The sequence below is a fragment of the Nicotiana tabacum genome, chromosome 22 (assembly GCF_000715075.1).
Source record: "Nicotiana tabacum cultivar K326 chromosome 22, ASM71507v2, whole genome shotgun sequence".
In the NCBI taxonomy this organism is placed as follows: domain Eukaryota; kingdom Viridiplantae; phylum Streptophyta; class Magnoliopsida; order Solanales; family Solanaceae; genus Nicotiana; species Nicotiana tabacum.
The window spans coordinates 1,748,676-1,772,152 of record NC_134101.1 but is presented as its reverse complement, the minus strand read 5'-3'; the positions used below and the strand labels follow the sequence as shown (position 1 = coordinate 1,772,152).

The 23,477-nt window shown below is 38.7% G+C and overlaps 1 protein-coding gene across 1 annotated transcript; it reads left to right on the top strand.

The window, feature by feature from the left end:
- The first annotated feature begins 835 nt into the window (after nt 1-835).
- LOC107777886 (uncharacterized) lies at nt 836-22,591 on the top strand. Its single transcript, XM_075244624.1, has 27 exons — nt 836-1,153; nt 1,280-1,481; nt 1,564-1,685; nt 11,290-11,412; nt 11,509-11,652; nt 12,251-12,924; nt 13,618-13,739; nt 13,840-13,931; nt 14,898-15,120; nt 15,327-15,390; nt 17,233-17,381; nt 17,498-17,568; nt 17,655-17,828; nt 17,912-17,983; nt 18,625-18,726; nt 18,809-18,898; nt 19,367-19,442; nt 19,532-19,628; nt 19,784-19,853; nt 19,948-20,127; nt 20,275-20,397; nt 20,484-20,567; nt 20,798-20,982; nt 21,107-21,245; nt 21,401-21,460; nt 21,702-21,806; nt 22,182-22,591. The coding sequence occupies exons 1-27, from the start codon at nt 1,064-1,066 to the stop codon at nt 22,293-22,295; spliced, it is 3,747 nt and encodes a 1,248-aa protein (XP_075100725.1). The 5' UTR covers nt 836-1,063; the 3' UTR covers nt 22,296-22,591.
- The last annotated feature ends 886 nt before the right edge of the window (nt 22,592-23,477 follow it).

The window sequence follows — 23,477 nt, the reverse complement described above, 5'->3', positions numbered from 1 at the left end:
TTCTATTTGTCACGATCCGGAATTTTCATCCTCGGGACGGTGATGCCGCCTAACATTTCACTTGCTAGGCAATCCAACGTTAGATGTAGTTATTAACCATTTTTAATAATTCAAATCAAATAAAAATCAATAAGCTAAATAAAACTGAAGTAAAGTAGATAAATCTGATGAACGGATATCCAAATACAAATCCTAAAATTGGTGTCACGAATACAGTTCCAACCGGTGATAATAACCCGCCAAGCCCAGGAAACTCCAGATCTCTGTAGCTGAAGTGGGTCTAGGCCAGTTTTGAAATTTAAATGAACAATACAAGTATACCTTGTCAAATTCATTAATTTTAAATGAGTTTGTGTGAGTATGAATATTATTTTAAGAGTTAAGCACAAAATATCTATTCAAATTATTGGGTCAATTTAAAAAATATTATGTGTTAGCAAAATAAAAAATTAGCATAGTGTTGTTAAATTATATAAAGAGAAAAAGACAAAATTATTGCATTACACAATGAATCATTAGGTAGAAACTTACTTTTGTATATAGCAACAAATTAAAGAGAAGGTAAATGAAAAGACAAATTTGAATTGTTGGATGAGTTAAGCGAGTTGAGCTACAACTTATAGTTCACTAATGTAAATCCACATAAAATTTGAATTAGGACTTATTATTATTTTTTCCTTTTCTGGGTAGGACCTAATTTTTGACATATCAAATTTTAATTCACCAAAATTAACCCTGCCGATTCCTACGACACTATTGCTCAACAAAACCCTGATTCAGGTTCACACGGTGTTTACCCGACACACCCGAAGCCTATAAAATCAATTCATTCCCCCAAACTTGTAGAACCTCTTTTGCCGCATCACTCCTCTCTACTCCCCCAACCCCACCTCCCTTTTTTTTTTTTAAAAAAACTCTATAAATAAATTCATCATCCGGCGGAGCTTTGATAACTGATCGTCCTGTAATCATTCACCTTCTCCCCTTCTCTCTCTCCCTTCTCTCTCTCTACATCGCAATCGATTCTTACTTGTGTAATTCTGTGTGTGGATCCAATCGAGACATGGTGGAAACGAGACGAAGCTCCTCTTCCTCCAAACGCCCTCTCTCTTCTCCCTCATCATCTCCTCTCCCTAATGGCAAACGCTCCAAGGTTCGTTTTGTTTTGAATTTTGATCTGATTGATGATATCTGTTTTTGTACATACATGTTTGCATGTATCTGGAAAAAGGAAAAAAATAGTCTTTTTTTTTTTAAATTTATTTGACCGGTTTTATAGGCGGCGGAGGCGCTATCATCAACTAATGATACCCTAGGGGAAAAAACACAGGGTGCGGTGAATGAATCTGCTGAGCAAGAGGTTCGATCGGCTGATCTGGCTGCTACTGCTACTGTTTTGAAGTCGTCTGATGCTTCTCTGCCACTGAAATCGCCGGAAAATCAAGTGGAAGGCGAGCCTTTGGTGTCACCCATGACTCTAGGTGCCATTTTATCTTTGCATGACTTTATCATAATTCGGATCTTTTTTTTTGTTTGGTTAATAATTGGGGACTTTTTTTCTAGGTCATTCTGTGATTGACGCTGCGGAGAAGGCGAAGTTAAATGGGTCTAAGGCGAAGAAACGGCAGCTGAAATCTAATGTTGTTGGGGCTGCATGGGCACAACTTATTTCCCAGTGCTCTCAAGTAGGTTCCTCCTTGATCTTAATCTTTGAAAATTTGGAAAATATGTAACTTTTGATCAAAATTTGATTCCAAAAATTGAACTCTGCTTGCATTGGAGGCAAAAGAAATTAAATAGTCCGTGCAGGAAGTAAGGAAGATACTGACCATGAAAGTGGAAGAATAAAGCTTGAAACATTTAAACTTGCATACAATTCTCACCTTCCACTTGTGAATTTGAGTTAATTTCCTCCATTTAAAATTGGATACTTTAGTTTTTTATTGAAGGTATGTGATGTTTAGTGTTTAATAAAGGGAATACAATTATTAGTATGTTAAGATTCTGTTTTCTTAAGATTGAAACATGGAAAATTTATATCCAACATCGGTTGCATGTAACTTAGGAGTGTAAAAAGCAACCAAACTGAAAACTGTGATTTATTTCGTTCGATTTTCGAACAGCTCTTTGTTTCCATGAATTTAGAGCAGAGTAATGGCTCAATCACGGTCTGGAGATAAAAGGGACAGTACCGGAGGAGTAAGTTTATTGATGTTATTCCTTGCATCCGGTGATAAAATTCCGAGAATTCATCCCGTCTGCCTCAGTGATACAACATATGCAATACTTAATAACACCTATAGTCCAGGAGAAACACTCGAACCAAACACTAACTTGTTGAAATCAGCCACCTGACTAAACGGTGTCCTTGAAGGCAATTCATCAAACGGAACCTCCACTCTTCAGCAAATCGGATAAGATATATATATATATATATATATATATATATATATATATATATATATATATATATATGTGTGTGTGTGTGTGTGTGTGTGTGTGTATATTTCAGTTGAAATCCTAAATGAAAACAATGATCCCTGATGGTCCAATGACAAAGCAAACGATATTGGCCACTGCTCTTGAATGTTCGCCAAGTCAGTCTATGCAGTGCATTTTGAGTCTCCATCTAATTTTGATCTTAGGAAGAAGGACCTCAATCATTCAAATAGGCAGGGGCATAATAGGCCGGAGGAAGAAGAGGTGAACTATGGAAATGGAGTGGTAGTTGTCACTTTCTTGCTTCTTTCTTTCATACTTCTATTTTTTGTTCCCTTTTTTTTTTTCTACTGGATGTTGGGGTCTTAGTTACTTAATCTGTTTTTTTTTATCAAAGTAAATAAATTTTCATTACTGAACGGGCCAAAACAAAAGCAAACGTATACAAGAAGTATACCCAAAAAGATAGAAAACCGAGAAAAAAATACGGTTCTCTACGAAATACACCCAATCTTCTATAGAACCAGGAACTTCATGGGTGCACCAAAAGAAAATAAGGGATACGAGGTTACTCCTCAACTGAACAGAACTGATCTCTACCCATTCAAATGCTCTTTTATTTCTTTCTTTCCAAATAACCCACATGATTACTAGTGGAGCAACAGTGCATGGACTGTGCCTTCTCCTCCTCCTCCCACAACAGCTAAACATTAACTTTTTTACAATTCTTGGCAATACCCATGAGATGCCAAACCACTTAAGTATTTCCCACCATAACCTCGACGGTAGGCTACAACGTAGAAGGAGATGATCCACATCTTCACCCGCCTCTTTACACATGAAACACCAACTTATAGAAACGACCTTCCGCCAATGTTATCAAAGGCGAAAAGCGCAAAAAAGCTCTAGGTCCGTTGGGGCTTTAAGCGCAAAGCTCAACTAAAGCGTGAGCTTTAATGAAAAAAGGCGCAACCAGTGTTATTAAAAGCGAGCACGTTTCGCTTAAAGCGCAGAAGCGAAGCGAGGCGACGCGAGGGGTCTACGCTTTTCTGCCCTGAAGCGCAACATCTGTAAATAAGCGCACGCTTCTCGCAAAAAAAACGAGAAGCGAGGCGATGAAAACAAAGTGAGAAAAGCTCGCTTAAGCGAGATCCAGTGGCTGTCTAGGGTTTTTTAAAAAGAAAATTGCAAATACACTTACGACATTTCTTCCAAACACATCTGCTTCTCTGCTGCGACGACTCTCTTCTTCTCGTAACTGCTGCAAGCCTTGAGTTCTTGTCTTCTCTCAGGTAAGTTTCTCTTCTTCTCCTTCTTCTCTTTCTTCTCTTCCCTTCCTCTTCTGATTTTCTCTGCTACTGTTCGACTCCTCTCATCTTTTCTCTTCTTCTCTTTCTCTTCTTCCTTTCTATCTTTTTCAGTTCTTCTTTTCTATCCTGCCTTGTTTTTTTAGGGTTCTGCTGTCTCTTTTTTTTAAAATTTTTGCTGCTCACTGTTCGACTCCTCTCCTCTTTTTTCTTCTTCTCTTTCTCTTCTTCTTTTCTAATTTTTTCAGTTCTATGTTCTGCCCTGTTTTCTATTAAAAGTGAGTGCTCTGTTTTTTTTTTTTTAATTTCTGCTGTTCACTATGCTTCTGCTCTGTTTTTCTGCTGTTCACTGTTCTGCCCTGTTTTAACAATTCTGTTTTTTTTTGGTTGTTGAAGAATAGGATCTTGCTCCTTTAATAAACCGGCTTGTGACTCGCGACTCCTATGAACCTAGTGCTCTGATACCAACTTGTCACGACCCAAATTAACCCTCCGTAAGGTGTCGTGATAGCATCTAGTCTTTATGACTAGGTCTAGCCTAATATTACGAAAAATGTAAAGAAAACACAACATCTTAAAGATAAATAGCATATTGTGAATAGCCAAAAGTAGTACCACTCGGCATGTACAAAATAATTTTCCAAGACCCGGAATATCACTATGTCACAAGCTGCTATTGGTAGTTTACAGATATGTATAATGTAGTCTTGTCCCACATTGGAAGAGGAGTAATATCTCCTTGTAGTGTATAACTATAAATAGGGACCTCTTGTATTGTATTTATTATCCAATATCAATAACATATTTTCTCCCGTGCTTTCTCACATGGTATCAGAGAATTAGTGAGAAAAGATCGTTGCGCATCATTCCAGTGTTAACGGGAAGAAAGAACTTAGTCATCGTCCAATTTTTCGGCGACTTAAAAGGCTGTCCGTAAGCAAATCACTTTCTGTTGGTGTTGTGCAAAAACCAACACCACCACAAGACTCCTCAGGCTCCGGTGACCAAACCCCAGTCAACCCCACCGGAAAACACACGTCCACGCGCCTGGAAAAGAAAAAAATTTCCGGCAAGGCACTATTCCGTCCAGATTTTGAAAATGTTCCAGTTGAACAGTAGGATCGCCTGGTAATTCCGATCCTACCCTCACTGGTTTTGTTTCATTCCGACCACTTTGAGTTTTTTCGTCAGCTACCGTAGATTCCGGCGAGCTACCGTGTTTCCGGCATGAACAGTGTTCCGGCGTAGAACATCGTTCTGTTTTCCTGCTGTAAACAGTGTGTTTCAAGCTATTTCTTCAGTTTTCTTACAGGAGTTACTTATTTCCACTATTTCAAGTTAACCCTACTACTACAAATTGTAGCGACATAGGAACCGATGCTTTGAATAGTTTGATGGTTTCTTTAGCAGATTATATTGAGTTCCTTCAGTACAAAGCATGTAAGCAGACATCTCGTAGTGACATGGGAACCGATGCTTTGAATAGTCGGATGGTTTCTTTAGCAGATTATATTGAGTTCCTTCATTACAAAGCATGTAAGCAGACATCTTCTGAGATAGCTTCTGTTGTTCAAACAGGTAATAGCGTGACTTGTTTCTCCCAATCTTCATCCTCCGAGTCTTGGGTCATTGATTCAGGTGTATCAGATCATATTTCTGGTAACAAATCTCTTTTCACTACTATTTCGTATTCTCAATCTCTTCCAAAAGTCACAATGGCCAATGGGTCTCAAACTATGGCAACTGCAATAGGTCAAGCAAGCCCACTTCCTTCCTTACCTTTAGATTCAGTCCTTTATGTTTCCAATAGTCCTTTTAATCTCATAGCTGTTAGTCGCTTAGCCAAATCACTTAAATGCGCTGTTTTATTTCTTGGTGACCATGTTTTTATACAGGAACGCAGTACGGGGCGGATCATTGGTACCAGGTGTGAATCAAACGGACTTTATTACCTTATCCTTGCTAAATCACATGGACTCACATCTTGTCTTCCTTCTACAACTTGTCCTGTTACCGATTCACCAGATTTATTACATAAACGGTTGGGACATCCCAGTTTGTCAAAATTTCAGAAAATGGTATCTGGTTTATCTCACTTGTCAGCTCTAGAGTGTGAGTCATGTCAGCTCGGTAAGCATACTCGCTCCCATTTCCCTCGGCGTCTTGATAATCGAGCAGAGTCACCTTTTACTTTAGTCCATTCAGATGTTTGGGGTCCTAGTCGGGTCAGTTCCACCTTGGGATTCCGCTACTTTGTCAGTTTCATTGATGATTATTCCAGGTGCACTTGGATATTTTTGATAAAAAATCGAGCTGAGCTGTTTTCTATTTTCCAGACCTTCCACGTTGAAATTCAAAATCAATTTAGGGTTTCTATTCGCACATTTCGTAGTGATAATGCCCGAGAGTATTTGTCTTCCCCATTTCAGCAATTTATGAAATCTCATGGGATTATTCATCAAACATCTTGTCCGTACACATCTCAACAAAATGGGGTAGCTGAAAGAAAGAATAGACATCTTATTGAAACTGCTCGTTCCCTACTCATACAATCTCATGCTGCGTTGCGCTTTTGGGGGGATGCAGTTCTTACATCTTGCTATCTTATTAATCGTATGCCATCTTCAGCTATCCAGAACCAAGTTCCATTCTCTGTCATGTTTCCCCACTTACCTTTGTTCTCTCTTCCACCCTGTATCTTTGGAAGCACTTGTTTTGTCCATAACCTTACTCCAGGAACAGATAAGTTAGCTCCTCGTGCTCTTAAGTGCGTATTTCTGGGTTTCTCGAGAACACACAAAAGGGGTATCGATGCTACTCTCCTGACCTCCAGCGGTACCTTATGTCCGCTGGTGTTACCTTCTTTGAAACCCAATCATACTTCACAGGTTCAGGTCATCACTTAGATATTTCTGAGGTACTATCGGTTTCATCTTTTGGAGATTCAGTCACTCCAGCTCCACCACCTATAGCTCCAGTTCCACCACCTACAGCTCCAATTGTAGCTCCACCACCTATAGCTCCAGTTCCTCCACATAATCGAGTTCAACCTTCTGCAGCTCTACCACTCTTGACTTATCATCGTCGTCCACATCCAGCATCAGACCCAGGTGATTCACGCCCCACATCAGATTCTGCACCTACTGCGGACTTGTCTCCTCTTAGTCAACCAATTGCACTTCGCAAAGGTGTACGATCCACACTTAATCCTAATCCCCACTATGTCAGTTTAATTTATCATCGCCTGTCGTCACCTCATTATACTTTTATATCTTCTTTGTCCACTGTTTTTATCCCTAAGTCTACAGGTGAGGCACTATCTCATCCAGGATGGCGACATGCTAAGATTGACGAGATGTCTGCTTTACATGCGAGTGGCACTTGGGAGCTTGTTCCTTTTCCTGCAGGTAAGTCTAATGTTGGTTGTCGTTGGGTTTATGCAGTCAAAGTCGGCCTGGATGGCCAGGTTGATCGGCTTAAGGCTCGTCTTGTTGCAAAAGGATATACTCAGATTTTTGGGCTTGATTATAGTGATACTTTCTCTCCCGTGGCTAAAGTAGCATCTGTTCGTCTCTTTTTGTCCATGGCTGATGTACGTCATTGGCCTCTTTATCAGTTACACATTAAGAATGCTTTTCTCCACGGTGATCTTGAGGAAGAAGTTTATATGGAGCAACCACCTGGTTTTGTTGCTCAGGGGGAATTTAGTGGTTATGTGTGCAGATTGCGCAGGTCACTATATGGTTTGAAACAGTCCCTTCGAGCTTGGTTTGGTAAGTTCAGCACAATTATTCAGGAGTTCGGCATGACTCGTAGTGAGGCTGATCACTCTGTGTTTTATCGGCATTCTGCTCCTAATCTGTGTATTTATCTAGTGGTTTATGTTGATGATATTGTTATTACTGGCAATGATCAGGATGGTATTACTAATTTGAAGCAACATCTCTTTCAACACTTTCAGACTAAGGATCTGGGCAAATTGAAGTATTTTCTAGGTACCGAGGTCGCTCAGTCTAGCTCAGGTATTGTTATTTCATAGCGGAAGTATGCCTTAGACATTCTTGAGGAGATTGGAATGATGGGTTGCAGACCTATTGACTCTCCTATGGATCCGAATGCTAAGCTTCTGCCTGGACAGGGGGAGCCTCTTAGAGACCCTACGAGATATAGGAGGTTGGTTGGCAAATTGAATTACCTCACAGTGACTAGACCTGGCATTTCTTTTCCGGTGAGTGTTGTAAGTCAGTTTATGGATTCTCCCTGTGATAGTCACTGGGATGCAGTTGTTCGCATTCTTCGGTATATAAAGTCAGCTCCAGGCAAAGGATTACTATTCGAGGATCGAGGCCACGAGCAGATTGTTGGGTACACAGATGCTGATTGGGCAGGATCACCTTTTGATAGACGTCTGGATATTGTGTTCTAGTAGGAGGTAACTTGGTCTCGTGGAAGAGCAAGAAACAGAATGTAGTTGCTCGATCTAGCGCCGAAGCCGAATATCGGGCCATGGCTATGGCGACATGTGAGTTAGTTTGGGTCAAGCAGTTGCTCAAGGAGTTAAAGTTCGGAGAAATCAACAAGATGGAACTAGTGTGTGATAACCAAACTGCTCTTCATATTGCGTCAAATCCGGTGTTCCATGAGAGGACTAAACACATTGAGATCAACTGTCACTTTATCAAAAAAATATACTTTCAGGAGATATTGTTACAAAGTTTGTAAAGTCGAATGATCAACTAGCAGATATTTTCACTTCGTATTAGCTACATGTGTAACAAGCTCGGTACATATGATGTGTATGCACCGGCTTGAGGGGGAGTGTTAGTTTACAGATATGTATAGTGTAATCTTGTCCCACATTGGAAGATGAGTAATATCTCCTTGTAGTGTATAGCTATAAATAGGGACCTCTTGTATTGTATTTATTATCCAATATCAATAACATATTTTTTTCGTGCTTTCTCACAACAAATATATGGACAAATTGAAAAAATTTTACGATAAAGCGAAATATCAATTGTTTAATGTCGCCTTTTCAGGATTACACTCATTGGTAAGGAAAAGTTTGCCTTAGGGCCTTGATGCGACACTAAAGCGCCCACAAAGCGAGGCAAAACACTCAACATGTTTTGAGCCTCACTTCAGGGCTTAAGCGCGCTTTAAGAGCGCCTTTGACAACACTGCCTTCCGCTTCCAAAGGTTCTCGGCCGTCAAGATCACCCCTCTAGCTGCTATCAAGTGAACTAGTGAAGAAGCACACATTTTTCGGCACCTTCGATTTCCAAATTTAGCCATATGGCAAGACATCCTCCTCCTTACCAAAAGCTTTTCATAGAAAGACTTTATAGAAAATATGCATTAGTATTGGCCCAATATTTTTCAAGTCCAATGAGCCAAACCGAAAATCTCAGACCTATTACAGCTTGGTTTTCGGTTTGCCTGCTTCTTTTTACATGTACAGTGAAAATTATGGCTTCTCTTATCTACTATCCACATTCTTGGGTGCATGTGGGCTATAAGGAAGTATGCTCAGGTAGTGCCATGTTGACTTTGTATATGGACCATGCTTCATATTGAATTTAGATATGTACTCCAAGTCCGATTTGAGCTTGATGATAAGATTATCGGACAAAGATTTGTGTTTACATTCCCAAGTCCGTAAAAGTTCTTTACTTAGAAGTTGGAGAGACTCTTCCCAAGCCCGAAGAGTCTCTCATTTGCTTTTTGCGGATGACACCCTGGTTTTCTGTGATGCCGATATGGATCAGTTGACCTACCTGAAGCAGGTCCTGCAGTGGTTTCAGATAGTATCAGGACTCAAAATCAACCTCGGCAAGTGTGAGATTTTCCCGGTGGGTGAGGTTGCTAACATCGATGCTTTGTCTTATGTTCTCAGATGTAAGGTGGGTTCTCTTGCCACTACTTACTTGGGTCTCCCATTGGGCGCTTCGCATAAGGATACTACGGTTTGGAATCCAGTGATCGAAAGGGTTGAAAAAAGATTAGCAGGCTGGCAGAAACGGTACTTGTCAAAAGGCGGTAAGGAAGTGCTTATTAAAAGCACTTTATCGAGTATGCCCACCTATTACTTGTCCCTGTTGCAAGCTCCTGTGAGCATCACAGAAAAACTGGAGCGGCTTCAAAGGAACTTTCTTTGGGATGCGGCGGATGGAACTAGAAAGTTTCATCTAGTTAACTGGCAGACAGTCACTTCCCCAAAGAAGTGGGGTGGACTTGGAGTAAAAGATCTTAGGGTATTCAACAGAGCTTTGTTGGGGAAGTGGCTGTGGAGATTCGGGGCAGAAGAGCATGCTCTATGGAGGGAGGTCATAGTAGAAAAGTATGATTCCACGGGAGGGGGTTGGAGGACCAAGGCGATCACAGCACCTTTCGGGTGTGGCATGCGGAGGAGCATCATGAAGAATTGGGAAGTCTTCAATGGCAACATCACTCAAAGGTAAGTTTTATAGAGCGGTGATTAGACCAACCATGTTGTATGGGGCAGAGTGTTGGCCAGTTAAGAACTCACATATCCAGAAGATGAAAGTAGCAGAAATGAGGATGTTGAGGTGCACGTGCAGGCACACTAGGATGGATAAGATTAGGAATGAAGATATTCGGGAGAAGGTGGGCGTGACTCCTATGGATGACAAGATACGGGAGTCGAGGCTCAGATGGTTCGGGCACGTGCGGAGGAGAAGCCCAGAAGCCCCGGTATGGAGGTATGAGCGGTTGGCGTTGGCTGGTACGAGAAGAGGTAGAGGGCGACCTAAGATTATTGGGGAGAGGTGATCAGGCAGGACATGGCGTGACTTCAGATTTCTGAGGACATTGCCCTTGATAGGCAGGTGTAGAGGTCGAGCATTAAGGTTGTAGGTTAGAAGGTAGTTAAGCATTTTTCTATTGCGTTCTGGGTGAGAGACTAGCCTGATAGAGTTTTGTCTTAGACTGCTATTGGTTTAATGTTGTGTCCAAACTATTCTTCCGTTTTTCATAGTACCGGGCCTTATTTAGTTGTTACTGTTATTGTTTTTCATCTATTTTCTGGTCCTTATGTTGCTGTTACTATTTCTATGATTACTGTCGATGGTACTGATTTATTGTCTCTGTTCGTCTTCTTGAGCCGAGGGTCTTTCGAAAACAACCTCTCTACTCTTCGGGGTAGGAGTAAGGTCTGCGTACTCACTATCCTCCCCAGACCCCACTTGTGGGATTATACTGGGTTGTTGTTGTTATTGTTGTGCGATCAATCCAAACATAATTGTTTCTAACACTTTTTTGAGGAACAAACCAGAAAACTATCCAACACCAAGAGATTTGCCATAGGAAAATATTATTCTTTTAAAATAATTGGCATATAAATGTAAACAACCCTTTTCACATCTTAAAGTAGGGTGGATCATGAAATTGTAAAAAAAAATTAGGCTGGATTATGTCTACACATTTGCTATGTAATTGATGAACTTTGGCAGTTCTATTTACTTGCTTTTTGGTTTTCCTTCTAAAATGAACGCACTAACTGACTTTGATTTTGTTTTCGCAGAATCCTCATTTTGTCATGCATCGTCCTACTTATTCTGTTGGTCAGGGTCGTCAATGTGACTTGTGTATAGGAGACCCTTCTGTTAGCAAATCTTTATGTAATCTGAAGCACATTGAGCAAGAGGTGAACTTGATCTTTTCTCTGGATGTTTTTTTTCCTGTTGTTTAAAGTAGTATAACTTAATTTCCCTTCATTCTGCTTACGGTTTTATCTGTCCAGAAAGGAGGATTTGTCACTCTACTTGAAATTACGGGCAAGAAAGGTGATGTGCAAGTCAATAGCAAGGTCTATCCAAAAATGTCTACTGTGCCTCTCAATGATGGCGATGAGGTGGTTTTTGGCTCGTCTGGTCAACATGCTTATGTATCCTTTTTCCAATGTGTTTTCCCTGTTTTAGAATTTATATACATGTAATGGGGAGAGGTGATCAGGCAGGATATGGCGAGGCTCCAGATTTCCGAGGACATGACACTTGATAGGAAGATGTGGAGGTCGAGTATTAGGGTTGTAGGTTAGGAGGTAGCTGAGTCGTGCCTTACTTCGTACCATTGTGGGACTAGCCATGTAGGGTTTTTGTCTAAGATAGCTATTGGCAATGTTGTGGCTTACTATTTCGCTTTTCAGTGCATGTCCTATTTACTAGCTATCGCTTTTGCTTTGCATCTTTCTTCTAGATTTCATGGTGTTCCTATTTTTCTTATGATTGTTGTGGTGATACTAATATTGTTTCCTTTTTGTCATTTTGTCATTTTGTCTTTTTATTTTTTTGAGTCGAGGGTCTTTCGGAAACAACCTCTCTACTCCTTCGGGGTAGGCGTAAGGTCTGCGTACACTCTACCCTCCCCAAACCCCATTAGTGGGATTTTACTGGGTTGTTGTTGTTGTTGTTGTTGTAAAAAGTGTGCATTCTATATCGATGTTAGTACCGGAAGAAACTTTGGATTCCTTTACTTACTTTTAGATTTTTAACATAATCACCAACGACAACAAGTCTAGCTTGCCACATCCAATCAGCATACTTGAAGCTCATAGTGGATCAGTCAAGGGATTACATTTTGAGGCAAGGTCGGGTGACCCCTCCACAGTAGCAGTGGCATCAGCCCTGGCATCTTTGTCTAATCTTGAGAAAGAGTTGTCCCTTCTCCCACCATCATCTCAAAATGGCAAGGATGTGAAAGAAGGTTCGGAAATGTCCAGACTGCCAGCTGCAAATGGAGTGGCGGACAAACATGATTTAGATATTGATATGAAGGATGCTTCTGATCATAGTGATTTACCTGGTGTTTCGCTGCATGAGAAGACTGGTGTAATATCTCCTGACACTAGAAATGAGAACATGAATCTTGATGGTGCACTTGATTCAGATGATGCAGAGATAGGGAAGATCTCTGGGGCAGCTCAGGAATTGCGACCTTTCCTGCGAGTACTTGCTGGATCTTCTGCTGAATTTGACTTAAGTGGTAACTTTTCCAGAAATTTTGAAGAGCGAAGGGAAATATGCAAACTACTTAGAGATTTTGACCCGCCAATTTTGACATCAACCAGGCGCCAAGCATTTAAAGATTTGTTACAACAAGGATTACTTGATTCAAAAAATATTGATGTCTCATTTGAAAATTTTCCGTATTATTTGAGGTGAACACATTGATCTCAAGCAATAAATAATCTCATTATTGTTCTTTTTGTTGCTTTCCAAATATTTTGATGCCTTTTTGGTGCTTTTCCTTTCAAATGTTTGGGTGACTTCAACTTCTGGGAAGACTGTGACTGGGGGTGAACTTTTTCCTGTCAGAAAAAGTATGAAGGGAGTTTTGATTTTTGCATAATTATTATTATTCAGCTGGAGTTATGTGTTTATCGTTTTGTTTCTTTCCTACTTATGGTTGATATGCATATGATTGTGAATGTGTCTTTAGAAGCATAGGCATGTATCTAGATAACATGTGTTTGCTATTAATGTTTCCTCATATTGCATCATAGGTAAAAAATTTAAAAGATAATATATGGGTGCAGTTGGTAACTTGGTATATATTGCAATGGTTTCTTGTAATGAACTTTGTTACTCTTTAAGCAACCTTTATTTTCAAGTTTTTGTAAGTTGAACTTGGTGTACTGTTCTAATCGTATTTCCTATTGAACTTCATTACTTTGTGATGCAATCTTTAGTTTTTGGTTTTGCAAGTTGAACTTGCTCTAGTATTTTTCGAAGTACATGTGCAGGGTTTTCTCCTTTTGTTTTTCCTGGTGTCTAGTGCTAGATGCAGGATGTCGTTAATGTACTTTTGGAACTTATTTTATTGAGTTCTCTTTTTCCGTGATCCATGACAGTGAAACCACGAAGAATGTTCTGATTGCTTCCACTTACATTCATTTGAAGTGTCACAAATTCACAAAATATGCATCAGATCTCCCCACATTGTGCCCTAGGATTTTGTTGTCAGGTCCAGCAGGTAGTGTTTCTATTTTGCTCTGCATATATAATTACGATAATCTCTATTTAATGTATTCAACACAACCATTAATATTACATTTTTGATGCACTGCTCACAGGTTCAGAGATCTACCAGGAGATGTTGGCCAAGGCACTTGCGAAATTCTTTGGTGCCAGGCTACTGATAGTTGATTCTCTCTTATTACCTGGTGTAAGCCTCTTATGTACTCTGCTTCTATTGCTGTTTTTCTATGGTAAAAAATATCATGAATCTTGACTCAGTTGCTATGTTGTTAGCTCAGTCGATGGTGTTTATACAACCATGGACATTTCCTGTTATTATTTCCCCCATTTAGTTATAGAATACAAAGTAATGTTGTGTCACCAGAGATACTTGTGGATGACTGTATCACTTTTTATATATTTCTACCACATATAATGATTTCAGTCCGGCTTGACGATTAGATCACAGTAGAAATAACATGATTTACAACTGTGCCTTCCTTTTATACATAAATTTGTACTGCTGCATGAAACTAATAATGGACTGCCAGTTTTCTTGTTTCTTGATCTTACCAACCGGGGGTGGGGGGTGGGGGATGTGCAAGATGGCTTGATAGTTAGAAAAGACTTGGTGCTTATAGGGAAAGGACATTTGGACTTGAGACATTTATAACTATACAGAAAATTAGATGCAGAATTGGCGAGTTAGGAAAGGAAACTTGGGTGTCTCAACAAATTCCTTGGTGGAACAAGGAAATATTTATTTTATTAAAAAGAGGACCTTGCATGAGCTCATTATTTCTATAACTCAAAAATTTTCTTGTTCTCCAATAATAATATGAGTTCAATACTACTCAGGTATTTGAAATGATTAAGTGATATCTTATTCATTGATTCTCCATTTAATGATTTCCCTAGCCTTAGAAGCAGATATAATTTTGATATTTTATGGGAGGCAAATAACTGGAAAATCATGGTCAGTACAAGCTTGAAGAATCTTTGTTTTTTTCATTTCTCCTGCAGTGCAACCAGTTGGGTATATGCTGGGGTGTTAATTGAAACTGATAGGGTGGACACTCAAATATATATTTGTTCTTTTTGGAAGTCAGTGTCAATATAATTCATCTGTATTTACTAAATCCTGCAATTCATTGTTTTCTTGAACATTATGCAGGGATCAACTGCCAAAGACATTGACTCTGTAAAGGAAAGTTCTAAACCTGAGAGAGCAAGTACTTTCGCTAAACGTGCTGCTCAGGTGGCTGCACTACATCTTAATAAGAAGCCAGCTTCAAGTGTTGAGGCCGATATAACTGGTGGTTCTACAATAAGTTCTCATGCTCAGCCTAAGCAGGAGGCATCTACTGCATCATCCAAAAACTACACTTTCAAGAAAGGTAATTGGTTGCTCTGCAGTAAGTTCATTTTTGGAGGATCTCTCCCCCCCCCCTGTGTATGGGGTAGAGTTACCATCTTATGTTAGATCATAAAATCTTCAACTCTTCCTTCCTAAATAAAAAAGAAAATAAAAGAGAATCGGGGTTGAAGTCTTTGATTTGTGGTTGTAGTTCTATGCTCAATGTGAGATTTGTGATTTTGACAGGTGATAGGGTGAAGTATGTTGGTCCTTTACAGTCGGGCATTTCTCCCTTGCAAACACCATTGAGGTAACTGCTAGAATTTGGTTAACATTTTCTTCATCCTAGATGTTTGTTCAATAATTCCCTTCCCTTTTATGCTCCATTCATAACCGGGTTGGAAATGCACTTTCAATTGGGATTCTATAGGATCCTCCCCCTCCCTCAATCAAAATTGTGGGGTGCATACATGTGTGTGTGTATGTCTCTGCTGCTTTTAGCATTCTATATGCGGTGTTGCTATTAGCTTTCTGGTGAATTTTGACAGGGGTAGCCTATAAACAGTGACTGCTACCAATGAACTTCAGAACTTAGTGAATTAAATGGTTAAGTATGGATAGAAAAATTGATCATAGCTGTCTCTCTAATTATAAATAAGTTAATAATTTCTATTAACTAATTAAAATTCATGGAACATAATGCCGGTCGTATCTAGTACTCCCTTTATGCGGCACACTTACTCTCTTAGTTTGTCCCAAAAATGATGATATATTTCTATATTTAGAAATAATTCAACCTAAAATTTTCAGTTTATCCTTGATGAGATGATTTATAGCTATACAAATGTCTATACTTGTTTCATACCACACGTTTCAAAAGTCTTTATTTTTAACTCCGTGGCCAGTCAAACAAAGCCACATAAAATGGCACAGAGGGAGTAATTAATACTTTCGAAAAAGATTAATAATTAATAACATCACGGGTTCGAACCTTATATATAGAAAAAATAGAACATGTCATTTGTTGGAATAATGCAAAAATAAAATAAAATCAATAAAATTTATTTATTATATCTTTGTCTTCTACTGTTTCATCCTTTTTTTTTTGATAAGGTAAATTGTATTAATCAAAAGGGAGAAAAAACTCCCGTATACAAGAAGTATACCAAAAAGTAGAGAATTTACATCAAAACATGATTCTCTACAAAAGACGCCCAATCTTCTACACAAGTAGGGGCTATATGAGTGCACCAAAAAGCGATCAAAGATAAAAGACTATTCTTAAGATGTGAAAAAGGAGACTCAATCCCTTCAAAAGCTCTCCTATTTCTCTCTCCCCAAACTATCCACATGAGAGCTAACGGGGAGTAGTATTTGAAAGATCCACTATAGGAGTAGTATTTGTTTTATCTAAGAAATGTTGAAAGTGTTTTTGCATTACATATACACTATTGTCAAATACTTTAGGAAAATTTAAGTGTAATTTGTCTTAATATATTGTTGTTACTACGTAATCATTCAAAACCTCTTCATAAAAAAGAGTTGTCGTTCCTTCTCAAAAAAAAAAAAAAAAGAGTTATCATTCAAAACCTTTTGATATTTCCCGGTGACTAGTCCTTTTCTTTGCAAACATGAAAATAATATTGACTATGGACTTCTAAAGTATTAAGTAACTCCTGACATAATATAGTCCTTCATATGAGAAGATAAACATATTCGTTATTATTTATTTTATCAAGTAAATGTGGTTCAGATTATTACTTAGAATTTGCTGTTTAAATTTTAAATTGCTGTTTAGTTTTATGAATATTACTGAGTTATGGTCTACATGTTTTTGTCTTCAATCTCTAACCAATTGAAGAAGACAAGCAAATTGTACTCATTAAGATGTGCTGTGGACAATGCAAGTGTAATGTTCTGATTGCAATCATTGAGAGTTTCACTATTTGTATTTCAATATATTTGGTCAATCTAGCAGTCATATGGTATGAAAGGACATGTATATGGCAATTAGGAATTCCTGTGCTTGTGTAGGTTGACTTGTTTAGATAGAAGTCTTGTTATTCTTTATCAAGTAAAAGTGGATGTATATTGTGGTTTTTATTTTATTTTATAATTTTGCAAATCATGACATGTACACATGTGATCACAGGGGTCCAACATATGGTTATAGGGGGAAAGTGGTTCGTGCATTTGAAGATAATGAGGCCTCTAAGATCGGCGTCAGGTTCGATAAATCAATTCCAGAAGGCAATGATCTTGGTGGTCTCTGCGAGGAAGACCATGGTTTTTTTTGTGCTGGTAGTTTTCTGCTACTCCGTCCATTTTAGAAATTTTCATCTTTGTGTGTGTTGCCCATCAATTTGGAATAACTGAGTATATCTTGTTGCTGAAACTTGACCTTTTTTCTTACACAGCTGACTTGCTCCGCCTTGATAGCTCGAGCAGTGATGATATTGATAAACTGGCCATTGATGAACTCTTTGAGGTAATTTTCATGTCCATGATAGCTTTCCTTTCTTGGACTAGTATTCAAGTTTCTTTCCTTTAATTTACTCTGTTTTACATATGTAGGTTGCTTCAAAAGAAAGTAAAAGTAGTGCATTAGTTTTACTTGTCAAAGACATTGAGAAGTCTATGGTGGGAAATCCTGAGGCCTATGCTGCTTTCAAGGTTAAACTTGAACATTTACCAGAGAATGTTGTTGTCATAGCTTCCTATGCCCAAACAGACAACCGAAAGGAGAAAGTATGTAAGGGTATAGTTGTCTTGCTTTCTGTTGAGATCAAATTCTGACTTGCGAGACTGATAAATTCTTTTATGCTTTCCAGTCACATCCTGGTGGACTGCTGTTTACAAAGTTAGGAAGTAACCAAACAGCATTGCTTGACCTTGCCTTCCCAGTATGTGAATCTGTTTATCTCTTTTGTATGCTCTTTTTTTCCTCAATAACTTGTTCTCTAGTTTTCTCCTTCCAATGCAAGGAAGGTCTGGCTTATAGTAATTGAATTTATACTTTACCTTTTAAAGAAAAGGGATCTACAAGGAGTTTTCTGGCCTTTTTTCTTCTTTCACTTTTTATATATTCTTTATTCTTCTAGTTTGTCGAGTGGTGATGAAGAGCTGGGTTGTAATGGGGGAGGCCTTGAGATGGCATCTATGTACTCTGAAGATGCATTGCTTTGTGTTAAAATGAGTTGCCTCTGATTTGTTATTTCCCTATGCCTAACACCGTGTAAATCAAGATTACTTGCTCGAACATTTTTTTACCTACAGTACAAAAACCTGTTTCTCCATCATGGTCTATATGTTCAGGAGTTCAGTTACGCAGTACTCGGTTTCTTATTCTATTGTAAGAAGCTTCAAGGCAATTTATGTAATCACGAATTGCATTTTAGAATCACATAAAGCATCAACAACTATGCCTCAGTCCCAAACAAGTTGGAATCCTTGCTGACCATGTTACTCAGTTTAAACTCATCTCATGCTACTGCACTTGTAAAATAACTGATGTCGATGCATTGCAATGTCTTCGGTTTTCCAGGATAATTTTGGTAGGTTGCATGATAGAAGCAAAGAAACCCCTAAAACAATGAAGCAGCTCACCCGTCTTTTCCCCAACAAAGTTACAATACAGCTACCTCAGGTAATTCTTAGTTCACGCATACGCTTGCCAACTGTAAATATTGTGTGATTGAAGCATTTAGTATGTATCTTAATTGTGGCAGGATGAAGCATTATTATCTGACTGGAAGCAACAGCTAGAACGGGATATTGAAACTTTGAAATCTCAGTCAAACATCGCAAGCATTCGCAATGTGAGAGCTCCTTCTGCCCCAGCTTAAGGAACCTTTGTTTGGCAAGGGAAAAGGCCTTTTTGTCTTCTCCTTTCATTGCTTTTGGGCTGTACATTATGTAGGACTGTTCACATGGATACCTTCAGTTTTAGAACAATGAAACATCTCCCTAGCTTAGCCGATTTTCATTCTCTTGCCCTTGTTCTGGATATTACCTAAATCCACCTTCTTATAGGCCTATCTCTTTTCAAAAGACAACAACAACAACAATCGGGGTGTAATCCCATAAGTGGGGTCTGGGGAGGGTAGTGTGTATGCATGTCTTACTCCTACATGTGCTCTTCTCAAAAGAGCGAAGGTTTATTTATTTTAGGATGAATGTTTTCATTTTTTGTATTTATGGCAATTAGCCTAAAAAGTAGATGAGTATAATGATTTTCTTAACTGTATCCTCAATTTATTGACTGAGTGAAGTATCCTAACTTTCAGGTTTTGAGTCGTATAGGAATTGATTGCCCTGACCTCGAAACTTTATGCATAAAAGATCAAGCATTAACAAGTGAGAGTAAGTATTCCTTTAAGTTGGGCTTTTTGTGTTTGAAATTGTTAACATGATTATAATATATTTTCATGTTCTCCTTGTGATTGTGATAGGTGTGGAAAAGATAATAGGCTGGGCCTTGAGCCACCACTTTATGCACAAATCTGAGTCGTCAATAAAAGAGGCCAAGCTGGTTATCTCCGGTGAAAGGTCAAACTAAATTTTACTGTCTAATTCATACTGTTGGAAGATTTGCACTATAATGTCATCTTATTTTGCTATTTTGGACAACTGAAGGGTTCTTTGGTTTTGGGGGGTTGGCAAAAGGAGGCATGGACTGATATGTCTTATATTTGATCTGACAGCATTGGTTATGGGCTCAATATTTTGCAAGGCATCCAAAATGAAACCAAGAGTCTGAAAAAATCTCTCAAGGTGAAGTCTCTGTTTTTTGCAAATTCAATTTTGTAAATAGGTTGCCTTTTGTTGTTAACTTCATGAAGCAGAGTATTAATGCTCGAGTTTTCAGGATGTGGTTACTGAGAATGATTTTGAAAAAAGACTACTTGCGGATGTTATTCCGCCTTGCGATATTGGGGTTACTTTTGATGACATTGGGGCCCTGGAAAATGTCAAGGATACTTTGAAAGAGTTGGTGATGCTGCCACTTCAAAGGCCTGAATTGTTCTGTAAAGGACAGCTAACAAAGGTGAAAAGATTTCCTTGACGTTGAAATCCATTTGGATCTATATCTTCGTCGGGATTCTTTATTTTTTTCTTTACATAGGGAGTGGGGCTTGGTGTAATTTTTTCATCATTCATGCACTTCTATTTCTGAAGAAGATATCATGTATAGCCTTGCAAGGGAATATTGCTTTTTGGGCCCCCTGGTACCGGTAAAACAATGCTTGCAAAAGCTGTTGCTACGGAGGCTGGTGCGAACTTTATTAACATATCTATGTCAAGTATTACTTCAAAGGTACAACCTATGTCTTGTTTGTGTGTTTACCATTTCGTCTTTTAAAGCCCTTCTTTTAATGGCTTACAACTTTTTCTTGATTGTAGTGGTTTGGTGAAGGAGAGAAGTATGTCAAAGCAGTCTTCTCATTAGCTAGTAAAATAGCTCCAAGTGTTGTTTTTGTTGATGAGGTTGGTAAAATTTACTTCATATTTCCCTTTCTCGAACTTGTTATATTTATGATAAAGTTTGTGCGCCTTACACAAAGTGTGTCTCCTCTTTTAAGTTGATAATCTACTCTTTAGCTTATATGTTATGTAAATGTATCTGCCATCCTTTTTTTACTGCAAGTTGTCTTTTGCTTTCTTAAAAAGACTGTTATGTTTACCCTCTTCGCACCTCCATTCTTCTGGTCTATTAGGTGGATAGCATGCTAGGAAGACGAGAAAATCCTGGCGAGCATGAAGCCATGCGGAAAATGAAGAATGAATTCATGGTGAATTGGGATGGCTTGCGTACAAAGGACAAGGAGCGAGTGCTTGTACTTGCTGCAACCAATAGACCATTCGACCTTGATGAAGCAGTTATTAGGAGGCTTCCACGAAGGTAAATTTAATCAACCAGGGATTTTCTTAGCTAATTAATCGGAAGAGAGAAGACAAAACGGGAAGAACATTCGTTTGTTACTAGTTTATTGGGAATCATAACGTTTAGTGCACCTTTGATGCAGGCTGATGGTAAACCTGCCAGATGCTCCGAACAGGGAGAAAATTTTGAGAGTGATATTGGCCAAGGAAGAGTTAGCACCAAATGTTGATCTCAAAGCTATTGCTAATATGACTGAGGGTTATTCTGGGAGTGATTTAAAGGTCTGCTGGGTGATCCTGTATCTTTATATTAAGTAATAACTGACTTTCTAATGTGTTAGGAGTTTTAACGCCCCAATGACTGGTTTTCCTCCCTTTATTTTTTCTATTCAATATCACAAGTCACGCTTGTCACCTTCTTAAATTTCTGTTCACAGAATTTGTGTGTCACAGCTGCTCATTGCCCAATTAGAGAAATTTTGGAGAAAGAGAAAAAGGTCAGTTTACTCTGTTCACTCAACTGGTTTCATATGTTTCTGTTTCCTTCCAACAGTTGGTTGAATTTGTGATTTTGATTGACATGTAAACATGCTCTTCCTAAAGTTGTGCACTAGCTTTTTTAACAGTCCCAGATATGTGCTTCTATTTATGTTGGAATCATTATCATCAGCCTGTGTCGTTCATACTGTCATGAGCTAATTAAGTACTTGGGATGTAACTTAACTCGCATTATTTCAGGAAAGAGCATTGGCAGTTGCAGAGAGCAGGCCTGTCCCTGCATTGCATAGTAGTGCGGACATTCGTCCTCTTAACATTGATGATTTTAAATATGCACATGAACAGGTATGTTTTATGGCCTCCTGCACTGTGGTAAAACTTGCTCTTGGAAATTAGACTTAAGATCTAAGGGTTTTTATTATAACCTCAACCATACATATCACTGTTCTTCACTTTCCATGCTCTTCATTCCATTAAATGCACTTCTACATGGTTTGATGCTATATTTCTGTATCATCTTTGCCTTTCATATTCCGGGAGTGAGCTTTTGTCAATTTGACTTGTACACAAGATTAATGGTTGTGTAAATGTGTATCAATTGGTAGGATCAAAACTGTGTAATTATTTGGACCTTGTCTGTTTTAAGCTTTTTATCATGGTAGAGGAACAGTGTGCATGTAAGGGGAGGAGGTTCATGCCTTATTGCATGTTAAAATGCAGGTATGTGCTAGTGTATCATCAGAATCGGCAAACATGAATGAACTTCTCCAGTGGAATGAATTATATGGTGAAGGTGGATCAAGGAAGAAGAAATCTCTCAGCTATTTCATGTAGAGACATTTGAACTGTATAGCATTGCTTTATTTATTTGGTACTTAAATCTACCCAAGATGGTAGCAGCGAACCTGCATGCATGGAAATCCATGTCAGGTTCCCCGGAGTCCCTCCCCCGTTGGCCAAATGTGGCGAATGTGTATTATAGTTAGTTTTATAGGTATTTATATCAGCAAGTGCAGGTTATGAAATATCTATCTGAAGCTTGTCTTCCAATTTTCACCTGATTAGATCTCTGTATATACCAATTGATTTATTTAATAAACAGTCTCATGTCTTTCGACTTTTTGGATAAAGAGTCCAAATTTTTTCTTGAATCTTGTGAAGTTTGTTCCGCTGTAGCATGCAATTGTCGGGCTAACTGAAGGAACAAAGATAACACTTTGGGATGGCAGCGGGAAGGAAAGCTCCCGGTCGCTCCATTTAGTTTTGCATTGTTGCAGTTAATTCTATTGTCATATTTTACGCCAAATACTTGTTGAAGTAAATACCAGGAAGACAACCACAAAAGAAAACGCTGAAGAAATGTCAAGAGGTGAGAGGATGCTAATTTTCCCGCTTCCCTTTACATGATGCCAACAAAACAATTGCAGTAAGCAAATGTGATCACTGTTTTTTCTGGGTAAAGTTATACTTGGATGAGCGGGATGAAGTCTGAAAGCCCAGTATATTGAGCCTGTTTTGACCTCCATTGTCATCGATCCAGAAATGAGCCTTCAGAACATTGTATTTTTATATTTTTGTCAATTTTTTTGCGCTGTGCAAGTGCAACAACATACCCAGTATTATCCCACGCTGTGGGGTCTGAGGACCTTACCCCTTACCTTGTGAGGATAGAGAGCTTGTTTTCAATAGATCATCGGCTTAGGATAGTTTTTTTTTTGCGCTGTGCATTACCCTATTTGTTTTCCTAAAATAAACACGGTTTGTGAATTGATTTACAATACCTAGTGGTGGCAAAATAGTTAACCACTCGTATTATTCATTAAAAATTGGGTTAGATAATGAATTTTTTAAAAATGGGTCAAATATGTAAAAATAGCACGGGCTAGCTAATTTTTGGATTGGTAATTCAAAAATAGTCAGCATTTGTAAAGTCATTGAAAAATAGCTATTATTTTGCTGCAACACGGACCGGTCCATCATAATATACTGGAGATTGGTGCACCTGTGTATTAACTT